The 11,638-nt window shown below is 40.3% G+C and overlaps 1 protein-coding gene across 1 annotated transcript; it reads right to left on the bottom strand.

Moving 5' to 3' along the window:
- Positions 1-506: 506 nt before the first annotated feature.
- Positions 507-10,615, bottom strand: c1qtnf6a (C1q and TNF related 6a). Its single transcript, XM_004560748.5, has 3 exons — positions 10,127-10,615; positions 6,478-6,660; positions 507-5,437 (listed from the first exon to the last, which is right to left on the bottom strand). The coding sequence occupies exons 2-3, from the start codon at positions 6,650-6,652 to the stop codon at positions 4,884-4,886; spliced, it is 729 nt and encodes a 242-aa protein (XP_004560805.1). The 5' UTR covers positions 6,653-6,660; positions 10,127-10,615; the 3' UTR covers positions 507-4,883.
- Positions 10,616-11,638: the final 1,023 nt, after the last annotated feature.

Raw genomic sequence — 11,638 nt, 5'->3', positions numbered from 1 at the left:
TCTCCAGTGTGAACACTTCAGCTCGCCACTTGCTTTAGTTTGTTTGTGCTTGTATATGTTTGTGATTCATATCACAGGTGGGACAAGCACCTCTACTTTTATTCCTCAAGGTGTCAGTGTGGACAAGTTTATCACCATCTTCCAGTCATTTTGTCGTGGCTGCCAGTGCTGATCTGGGCACCTATATACTAGAGCAAACCTAAATATTCGTGGCTTTAGTTCAAACTGAAAAGACGAAAAGTGTACCATAAACATGGCATGTCTTAAATATGCTTCCTGATTATGCCCAGTAGATTATGTCAGGCAGATAAGGTGCTGTGATGTATGTGTGATTGGCTGGAAACCCACCTTGATGATATACCCTGACAACAAATCAACAAATCTAAGTTTAATGATGCAGGTTCCAGCTGAAGGACTGACCCTAGGGACACATGATGGTAATGTGAACAAGTGAATGGCAGAAAATAAATAGTTTAGATGAGTAGAAACAAATGAACAATAACCCGTTTTCTGCTTCTTTCATTTATTTTATATAACTCATGTCAGTCTGTGGGGACTGACATGAGTGGACATGAAATAAGACGGTCTCACAGTGAGAATTACATTGAACATGTGTCCAAAAAGACGTTCTTATCATTATTGTTGCTGACTACTATAAACAACATTCACTTTTTATTCCAGTCACGGAATAACCAAAGCTGGATAAGCAGTCACTGCTGTTAGATCATCAACGGCACGACCTTAAAGGTGGAACAGACTGTATATAAAAGATGGATGTAACCCCCATGACGTCACCCATGGTGAGTGAGGGTCATGCTGCGTTCCATTTGTCTCAGAAGTGAGAACTGGGAGTGATTTGACACAAGTGTGGAAAAACAGCACAACACCTGCTTTTGCTCTTCAAAACATCGCTGCAGTGCTTTCATGGATATTGGCTGGTCAGTGCTCTATGTATGGCTTATTTAGCGAGTCACAAATACACAACAGTGTATACACAACTTCAAATGGAGCGCACTGTTAGATTTAACCATGAAACTGAGGCCCACGGCACGCTCACTGCCTTATGACTTGTGAGTCGTGAGCAGAGATGGGCAGTAACGCGTTACTGTAATCTGATTACTTTTTTCAAGTAAGGAGTAAAGTAAGGGATTACTATTGCAAAAACAGTAATTAGATTACCGTTACTTTCCCGTAGGAACGCTGCGTTACTGCGTTACTAAAACCGTGATTTTTTTGCGAGAATGTCTCATGACAGTGACGTAAGCGAGTGCGACGTTCGTGACAACAGCTGTGTGCAGATCAACAGTGGATCATGTATCGAGTGCGGGAGAGAGTATGAGCGTGCGGCGTTTAAAGCGAGGAAGCACTGACCTTACTTTGAGTTTGATACCATAAAAAGTGACAAAAACATTAGCGTCCGTTGTGCGTGGGAAGAAAACTTTTTACAGCGAAAAAACACCCTAAACAAGCACCGAGTGCGCTACGGCATAATGGGAAACTCACAGAGAAACTCACGGATTCTTCAACTGACCGCTGCGGCACACCTGCACCAGAGCACACCTCCGCCTGCCCCACTCCTGCTTTACAGGTGAAAATAGAGCAACAGGACCGCTAGTCTTTGACTTTATTTATTTTCTGCTGTGTTTTACTTGCATCTATTTGAAAGACTGAGTGTAAACACAAAAAATATTTTATTTTATGTGCTGGAATGTGCAGAAAATAGGTTTAAATGTTAAACTAATTTCTTCAAGTTAGAGAATGTTGCAGATAATTTCATTTTTGCTTGATGCATAAAGTTAAAAGATTAACACTGATAAAACAAGTTAAAAAAAGAGACTTTTCCATTTTATTACATTTTGTATGATGGATTATGCAGAAAAAGTAGAATTGGGCTGAAAAGGGCAGAAGTAATCAGTAAAGTAACTGGATTACTTTTTGGGGGAAGTAATCAGTAATTAGTTACTGATTACTTTTTTCAAGTAACTTGACCAACACTGGTCGTGAGTATACGCTGATTTATCCTGTTTTGTGACTCTAATAATGGTCATATTTACAACGTGAACCCAACTGTGACCTGAAATTAGTAACTGAGCACATAAAGTCATAATGAAAATGTTTATTCTCGTCACAGGGAAAGGAAAGTAACATTACTTATTTTTCTTTTAACAGCCTGATAAGTCTCCCCCTGCTGGCCATTAGAAAGAATGCAGGTTTAAAGCAATACGGCAATGGCTCACTTTTTAGTGTATACAGTTTAATTAATGCTTCATTCTCAAATATTACATTATGTATCAATGTTTGGAGTGCTTTTAATATTCAGATTAGTATTTGTGTTTTGTGCTGCATTAAGCTCTGCAGTCCAGAGGGCAGCGTAGTTTCATTTTCCTTCACAGCTTTAGTGACATAACTTTGTCGGGTTGTGTGTCTGCACTTCCCTTGTAATATCTAACGAATGCTATCAGGGAATTTCCTCAAACTGACACAAATGTTTATGTGGAATCCAGGACGATTTAAAAAGTTTTTAGTGGTTAGAAGTGAAGGTTTACTCAGATGAAATGATGACATCATAAAGGTTAAACATCGCAGTTTTGCAACAAAAAGACTTTTCTGGCTGTTATTTATCTGTTATTAATGCACGACTCAGGATTAGAAGGTGAGAGTTATTCATTTGCTGTCGTCTGGAGAATCAGTTTTCTCACTCGTTAGAGTGTCGAGTCATTTTAAACTATGACTGCCAGAGCTTAGCTATTTGTGTTTTTAATTTATTGGTTTTGCATGCATAAAAGATTAAAGTTAGCTGAAGATGTAAATCTTAGAAGGAAAGGAGAATACTTTGTAAAATATACATTTCCCAAACCCAAATTCAGCAGGAGTTCAGTTAGCACCGTGTTTTAGCAAAACTCACTAACAGCAAATCTTCCCAGTGAATGTCATATAAAATGCTTCTGAACACCAAATACAGATAATTTTTCATGTTAAATAAACAGATTGAGCCTGCATCTTTGTAAAGTTCATGCTTTGTTTAATGCATCTAGTTTTACACATCAGGGGCAGGAGTGATGGATTCCAAACCAAGACTTATTTGATATTTGATGGTTTAAAAACATGTCTGTGATTGAGAAACACAATGAAACTGCTTTGTGGGTTATAAAATGTTATATAATGCAAATTTTTCTTTTTTCTTTTTACTGTGGGGTTCATAAGAATATATTTACCTCTCTCATTTGGCAAATATGAAACTACAGCTGCCAGCTTAGCTCAGCACAGTGGAAACAGTCCCCCCACCTTTAGGTAAGGGTAACAGAATCTGCCCACAGTCACCTGTAAAGCTAACTAATGTGCATGTTTCACATTTGTGAGAGCTAAGACTAAGCACCATCTCTTACAGGCAGGTGTGGGCAGTCATTTTTTTCCCTTTATGAGCACAGCTGAAAGCAATGAATCTGTTTGATTGACGCTGGATCAGTATAAGAGTCGTTGGTGCAAGGAGGTGATGCGACTGATCGTCTTGGTTTTCCAAAGTCAGACTGACTTTGGCTTTGAGCCCCCGGCTGAAGAAAAGAAGGGCTTATGTTACACTCCTGTCAGAAGCTCAAAGCAGACCCTGCAACCGTATCCTGTGATACCTGTTGAAATGTGAATCTAATCTAAAGACAGATTTCAGGGCCTAGGCTATTGCGCACCTATTGTTTGATGTATCCTGTTTTAAATGGTTTTATTTTTTCCTCCCTGAGATAAAGATATTTAATTCAAGTTTTTCTTTTTCTTTTTAATAGTGATACAGAGCATTGCCCTTGTAGATACCAATCTGGTGTGGTTTTAGGGTTGCCAAACCCTGTTTTTTTCTTTGCTTTTTTTGGTTCTAGACCGGTGATATCAAACTCATTCTATTGAGCCACATGCAGCCCGCTTTGATCTTTGGGTCAAAGCGGTCAAACGACATAATAATTGTGTAAAATGACACAAAATTTGACGATAGTTCATTGCACACAGTCCTATAATTATTGTTATTCATTTAGAGTGGACTTAGTGGAACAACAGGAACGTTTCCTGTCATTTAATTGTTTATCTGTTAGTTAAAAACTTTTCTTATTGATAAAGACTGCCCACCCCCATTGCCAGTCTTTATCAATAAGAAAAGCTGTAAAACTTATGGAAATACAGTTAAAAGTTAAATATTTATGCACTCCTTACATTTACTAAAGCCGTCCAGTGGGCCGGAATCGAGTCTTCGCTGGGCTGATTCTGGCCCCAGAGCCTTATGTTTGACTAGACAGTGGAAGTGCTGCAGAGAGCTGGTGTGGTTTTTCTCACTGCTTCTTGCATGCAGTGCAGTAGATCTAAGCGGTAGAGGCCACTTGAGACTTCTTGACAGATCTCGCTGTTTTTTCTGTGCAGTTGACGTGTGAACATGTGGTGATTGTTTTTTTTATACTTACTGCAGAAAGCACACTGCCCATTTTATTTAGTTAGGCCACTCACTGCTGTGCAGTATTTAAATTATTTAATATTTAACTCATTATTTGTTGATTTCGTTAAATGTATTGTTTTGTCTTCTTAAATCGGTGACGACTTCACATTTTCTTAATATTAATATTGAAATTTTGAATCTGAATGCGCGTGTATGGCTCTTCTTGAACCTAAAATTAGTATAAATTTATACTAGTAAAACAAATGTTTTAACTTTATACTATTAACAAAGTGTCATTGGGTTTTACAGTGTTGTGTGGATTTTTTTCAGCCCACCAGTGAAATCTGGTAAAGCTAGGAGTCTTTCTTTTTATATAAACATTTTGATCTTGTTGAGTATGTGTTTATCTACAAGGACAGTTTTGTGGTAAATTGCTTTCGAGCTCGACCGGGTACAGTAATACTCGGCCGATTCATTCCTTCTCTTCACTGGGCTTGATGAGGTATCCACTGAACGTTATGTAGATATCTACATCGTCACTGTAAATGGCGTTCTCTCTCTCCCTCTTGTACAGGCGGACCCACACCTCATCGTTCAGCTCCAGCTCCAGCATCAGGCTCTGACTCTGCATGATTGAGCGGTCGCTGGGCTGAGCGTACACAATCGCCCGCTCTGTGTCGTTCTGCATTATGTGGAGGTACGTCTCCTTGAAGTTCCACGTGTGGATGTTGACGTTGAAGAAGTAGATGCCTGGGATGTGGCAGACGAACGTTCCCTTGAACATGTTGAAGTGGTCGTCGAGGTTAACGAAGACCGTGTCGAACACAAGTGCCTGATAGGAGTCCAGGCTGTGAAGGGATTTTCGACGGCCAACGGAGAAAGCAGAGTACTGGACTTTGCAGGGGTCTCCTGGGAGACCAGCCTGACCCTTAGAGCCTTTTGATCCTGATGGCCCAATAGAACCTGGAGGTCCTTCAAGTCCAGCTTTGCCTGGTGTGCCTCTCTCACCACGGTCTCCTTTGTCACCTAAAGTGAAAATAATTACACGACAGTATGAGATCATTTTTAAAAAGTCCAAAACCCAGAACAGTCGTTTGATCCTGTTTGAAACTCTACCCATAGATGGTAGAATCATGCCCTTCAGAAAAATGGTGAGGATGAATTTAGCAAATAACATGTGTGATACTGTCATGTCACCAAGGAATGCTTCCAGCACCTTGCTGAATCTGTGTCATGAAGAATTAAAGCAGTTCTGAAGGGAAAAGGGCAAACCAGTATGAACCTGGTGGCCAGTGAAGTTGAAGCAGAGCTTTTAACATGAATGCCGTTGGGGGGGGGGGAATTGAACTAAAAGTACATGTAAGAAAACTGTCATCTTGCAAATGAAAGAGCTTTGCAAAGAAAGCTGGTCTAAAATTGTCTTTGAGGCTGTCGGATAATCATCCAAAACCTGCAATATGTTCTGTGAGTGGTGTGATGCTTCCTTCTGATGCCAATGACCAGCTTGCTTTATCATAACAAAGAGCATCATGTTAGCTGATGTCTGTGCTTGAAAAAATAAAAACAAACAAAAAACAGGTCACTGGATTTATTTAAGTTTTTGAAGACTTTTCACCTCTAATCTAAAAACTATATTTGCTGATATTTTTTGTTGAATAAAGTATTGAAATAAATAGTTTTCCCTCGCCGTCCATCATCTTTATCTATAGTCTCAAACACGACCAAATACTTCAGCACAGCCATACTTTCTGTTTTTGCACATTATACAGTGTAGAAACACTGGGCCTGTTGTGTTGTCTTTGGCTCGGTTGTCCAATGACCTGCATGGCTTCATAAACATGTTGCCTTCACTCTTTTTTTGTTGCCATAAATTCCATCCCAACATAACTCTTTATAAAACAAGACCTCTCCTTAAATTTCAAATACACATGTGTTTAAAAGTGTTTTTCCCCCCAAAATTCTGGCTTTATTGTGAAAACCTGTGAGTCTGCAGATGTTCTACTACATATATTACACAGGTTCACACAGAAAAATGATTTGGTGCTTGGTTGCTATAGATGTGTTACCTTTCAGAATGGTCATGTTGATATATGTGCGGACCTCAGGGGCATAACTACTTGGCTGGGCGCCGCTGCCCTCTGCTGGCTCCAGGTGATCACAGCAGTGTCTGCAGGGGACTGGAGGAGGCACCGTGGCCACCAGGCAGGACAAGGACAGGAGCAGGAGGAGGATGCCCGACATGGCTGTAACTAAGGTGAGAGCAGAGAGTTAATATCTGCTGAAAAGGGACTCGAGAGACTTTTCTATATTATCTGGAATTTGTGTGTCATCATCCAGGTGGTGTCCTGGTGACACTCACTGTAGCAGAGTTTCATCATCCAGTTTCCCAGACGTATGTTAAGTCTGCTTGTTGGCTCAGACTCAGCAAAGACCTTCAGCGAGAAAGGTTTCTAATCCTGGATTATTCCACGTCTGGGAACTTGAGCCTGCACTTCTAGCTGTCTTTTTACTTTCTGAACGCGATAAGTCGCACAAAGCATGTAAGATAAAGTCATGAAACTTTACCAGTTTGTAGCTGAAATCAAAATGAAACCCAAGTGGTGTAATCACATAGCGAGATGGCCTATATGTGGGATGTCAGTTGTTGGACAGCTGCTTTGAAAGTGAGATAATGATGTCAGAAGCTGGAAAAAGAAAGAGGAATCTGAAGCAGTGAGCCAGCAAAAACATGCATCAACCTGGGAAGAAAAATCAGGAGACTGGAACTGTGGAAAAAAAAATCAAGTAAAGCTTTTTGTTTTTTTCAAGACAGTCAGTAAGTTTGAATATGAGTTGACCAGGCAGCCCAGCGGCCTTTTAATGGTCAGTTAAATGTGATTCTGAGAGTATACCTCAATAATAATAATGCTGTTAATAAAAACAAAACTGGGCTTTCTGGTATAGTCATGCCAAACCAGATGTTTCTCTGGCCATATTTTACCATGACTGCACAGCCAGCTAGACAGTGGCCAACAGGAGTTTGAGACTGGGCATGCTAGTTTTGCCTCATAAACACCTGCTCCTCTTACTTCCTGCGTACTTTACTCACTTCTTCTACAAACCAATCTTTGTAGCTGGTTTTTGTTTTAATCTCACCATCTGTACCATCCACAGCTGCAGAATTTCTTTCGAAAAAAAACTCTATTCACAGACTGGCCTACATATAAACAGATGTAGCAGGAACTACCGCAGACACTGTTTGCGGTAGTTGCTGCTACAGTATGTGTCACCAGAACCAACATTTTTCCTCCATGACAGACTCGCAAATGAGCAAATGAATGAGAACCAGCTGCTTAACCTAGTCATTGTGTGTTATCCACAGAGATTTAACATTGCAAAAGGAAACTGGACTGCAAGAACCATAAATCGTTTGAAAAATGACCCTGGGCTTTTTTTGTTTTCAGATAGCAAACTCTGGAGAACTGGGGGATAGGTGATGGCCGTCTGCCAGACTCTCTGTGTTCAGAACAGGGTGTACTGCTGTGTTTATAGGACAGCTCGGTCCATAACCACAGTTGCATCCTTTACACACAGGTGGCTGCTCAGCTAAAGACCACGAACGCAACCTCTGCACGCTCTTAAAAATAACTTGCTCTTGTTGTTTTGCTATAATCAAGAGAAGAAACAAAGTAAGAGCCACCATGAAACAAAGTAAGTCTGTAATGCGCCTTAGCAGATATGAAATGCCGGTATCCACCTTCACAGCGGCCGATATTTTCCGAATGTTTACTTGGCACCCTCAGGAAAGGGTTCTCGTGTAACGCTGTATCACATCGTACGGGTTTTCCTGAAATGTTACATTCACATTTATTTGCATATTTCTATGGGACATTACTCTTAATAATCATAGGGGCAAAATAGAGGCGCAACCACAGAGTACTTGAGAAATGCCATCAAAACATCAGGACACTATCAGATGCAGAGTCAAAATTGTGTATAAAATGCATGTTTTTAAGGTGAAGACTTGGATTAAGACTTCACAACAAAAACAGGATTTTTGTAAACGGAACTAATAATTTGAAAATGCTATTTAACCCCCCCCCAATTATTTATTTATGTTTTTGCCTTGAATTAATCCTGATAAGGACTTAGTTTTCAGGATTCAGCTGTGTCTAACTCTCTTTCCTTTTCTTTGACAGTCCATTTCAAAGGGACACTTTCCTAAATGAGAGAAGCAGGAGGTTTTCTGTGTCTGAGTCATATTTTAGCACTTATGTGTCCACCTTTGTGCTACAGACAGCTCTGAGAGGGTTTGAATGGTTGAGTTGCAGTTGATTAAACTAAAGGTCATCTTTTTTTGTTCACCAAATCCAAAAAGTAACAGAGTCCAAGGGTAAAATGATGAAAACACAAGAAGAAAAGAAGCAAAAGAACACGGAGAACAAAACAGGAACAAAAACTGATGACACGACAAGAGCAATAAGGAGGACAGGGCTATTTATACACCGAGGACTAATTGGGAGAAGGTAAAGAGGGGAGGGGAATGAGACGCAAGTTAATGTAATCAAGACAACCAGGACAAACTGGAAGTTTCAGCCAAAACAAGATGACTCACTCCAAACATGAGACAAGCAAACACTGGAGGACAAAAGTTAGCACAGAAAGATGAGCCAGAGGGTGGGGATGGCAGAGAAACACCAAGGACACTCAAAGTACCCCTAATAAAGATCAAGAGCAGAAGCAAAAATAAAGAATAGAGAATGAAAAGCAGGAATGAAAAGTCCAAACACAAAAATCAAAGCACAACAATAACAGGATAACCTGAACTCAAATATATTTAGGGAGAATTCAAAATCCAGAACAAACACGATGAGGAAAATCCTCTCAGACCACCTCTGTGAGCAGTCTAATAAAACCGATAAAAACCATCCCCATGGTGTGAGGTCAGCTGACTTCAGGAGTTCTAACAATAAAACTATGACTCCATCCTACAGTTCGTCTGTCTGAGGTGCAGAAAGCACCATATGCTTGGAGCAATTCATAGTTACGTAACGCTAATCAGGGGTTGGATTTAGCGCTATGTGGGTAAATGTGCACTGTTTTGCAGATCTTTAGGAGTCTCACATAAATTCTGCTGATCTGCTGCTTCAAATTAAATAAAGTAGAAAGCAACAAAAAACAAAACAAACGCTCCTTTCCCAGGTTACAGGTTACATTATTGGTCATTTGTGCTTAAACTTGAATTTATAATAATTGATTGTGATTATAGATTGATGATTCCCCCCACCCACCCTCACCCCAACTGCCTGAATGGTGTTTTCTTCCTTTCTCACAGTGGAAATGTGCTGCTTGCTTGTATTTGGGTCCTTCTGGGATTTACCCAGATGTTTGACATGGCTCACGCTCTGACCAAGGGTATTACATAAGATTTTCTCTTTTTTTCTTTCTTGCGGAAATCTCTACTTGAACTGGAAACTTGTAAATCAAACGGGATTTTCTCCTAATATCACGATGAAAGGCATGTTTACATACCGATGCTTCTTATTTCATAGCATCCATAAGTACATGCAGTTATTATGCTGGCTGTGTAGTCCACACTGCAGCATTATACAAGTTAAAGCCAAACTGTAGTTAGTGAAGCCTCCGTGCTTTCTAGCAGACTGTCATGCATCACAATCTCACATCACCGCCACAGCGCTCCCATGCAGCCGACTGATCTCTATCTGAATGACTCACCTCGTTCACGTCTGCACTGCCGCTTCACACCGCTCAGAAGACGGGGACGGAGGAGGGGGAAAGTCCTGAGTCAGCAGCTCCCTCCCTCCTTCTCTCTCTCTGTCTGGACCTCTTTGTGAATTAGATGTGAAAAGTTTCCTATAGAAAGGAAGTCCTTCTTTTCTCCCTGACCCCTCCTTCGTGGAGCAAGTATCAGTCCGTTCATCTGACAGTAAAAGATGCTCAGTGATCCGGATCTGAGTTTTTTCCCCCCCTGAAACATAAAACTGATGAACATGTGAAGCACCTAAAGCCTTTCATTTGCTCAGAGTTGTATCCCCAATCTGCCAGATGCTAATTAGGATCAAACAACACGCCTTGTTAAAGTTTAGCAGCACAACTTAATGATGATAATACCACCAGCAGCAGCTGGTATGTTTAGGGAAAACTCTTCATATCCTCTAGGGTGTGAGCTTCCGCTGCTGAATATCTGCAAACTTCCAGACCTCTCATCAGGCGCAGCTGCCAGAAGAAAGAGAGGGAGAGCAGAGAGAGCAGGAGTATAAAAAAAGAAGGAATGTCCTAAAGCTTAAGTAACCTACCGTCATATTGTGTATTATATCACATGAAAGGGCACGGAGAGAGCTGTACAACACACTTTTTATATATTCAACTTTACAATGACACCAGAAAGTTTTTCAAAATTACACACGGCATGAATAGATCTTAAAGTCTCAAGTTTTTACATCTTATAGAAGCTAAAGATTTCAGCCAGTCTCGCTTTAATCATATGGGTAAAGATAATAAAATACACCATTTTAGTATGTAATGCTTAAAGGTCATAGGTCAAAAGGTCAGACATCACCACGTTGTTATAAAAACAGGCACAGTTCGTGTTTCTGTTATCTTTATAAGGACCAAGAATAATAAAAACATCATAAAATATAAGATTGATCAGGTACAAGCAGATTGGATTTATCTGCCAGAGCCAGTTCACTTTCTGTCAAGACGAATCCCAGAATGGCTGCAAAGCCCGAAGGGCGCTGACCAGAGAGTCCTCAGTGAAGGAGCGACTGGAGCTAAAGCTTAAAATAACCACTTTGCTGTTAATTGAAGTTGTTTTTTTAAATATAGGATTGATTTAACATTCAAAGTGAAATGAAACAACCCTTTCTTCTTTCGTCTTTTTCATCATTTCATGCGCACAATGAAAACTGGCACCAAATTTAGAAAATGATTACATGTTCGAGCCTCATTCTTCAGCTTGGAAACAAGTCCATGTCTCTTCAGTTTCAGGCGACATGCTATGTTACGTCAAAGGTCTTTGTTTTTTAAAATACCTTTACAGTCAATGCAGCTCATGGTGATTTATCACCAGTGATGGGTAACGGCGTTGCTAACAGCGTTACTTTTTTCAGTAACGAGTAATCGAACTAATTACTATTCCTATCGTTACAACGCCGTTACAGTTACTAACAAGAAAATGCGATCCGTTACTATTTTTCAACAAACAGACGGTTGAAGCTGTGTTCA

The sequence above is a fragment of the Maylandia zebra genome, linkage group LG4, assembly GCF_041146795.1.
Source record: "Maylandia zebra isolate NMK-2024a linkage group LG4, Mzebra_GT3a, whole genome shotgun sequence".
Classification (NCBI taxonomy): domain Eukaryota; kingdom Metazoa; phylum Chordata; class Actinopteri; order Cichliformes; family Cichlidae; genus Maylandia; species Maylandia zebra.
The sequence above is the reverse complement of the archived record's forward strand: the minus strand, read 5'-3'. Positions and strand labels throughout refer to the sequence as shown.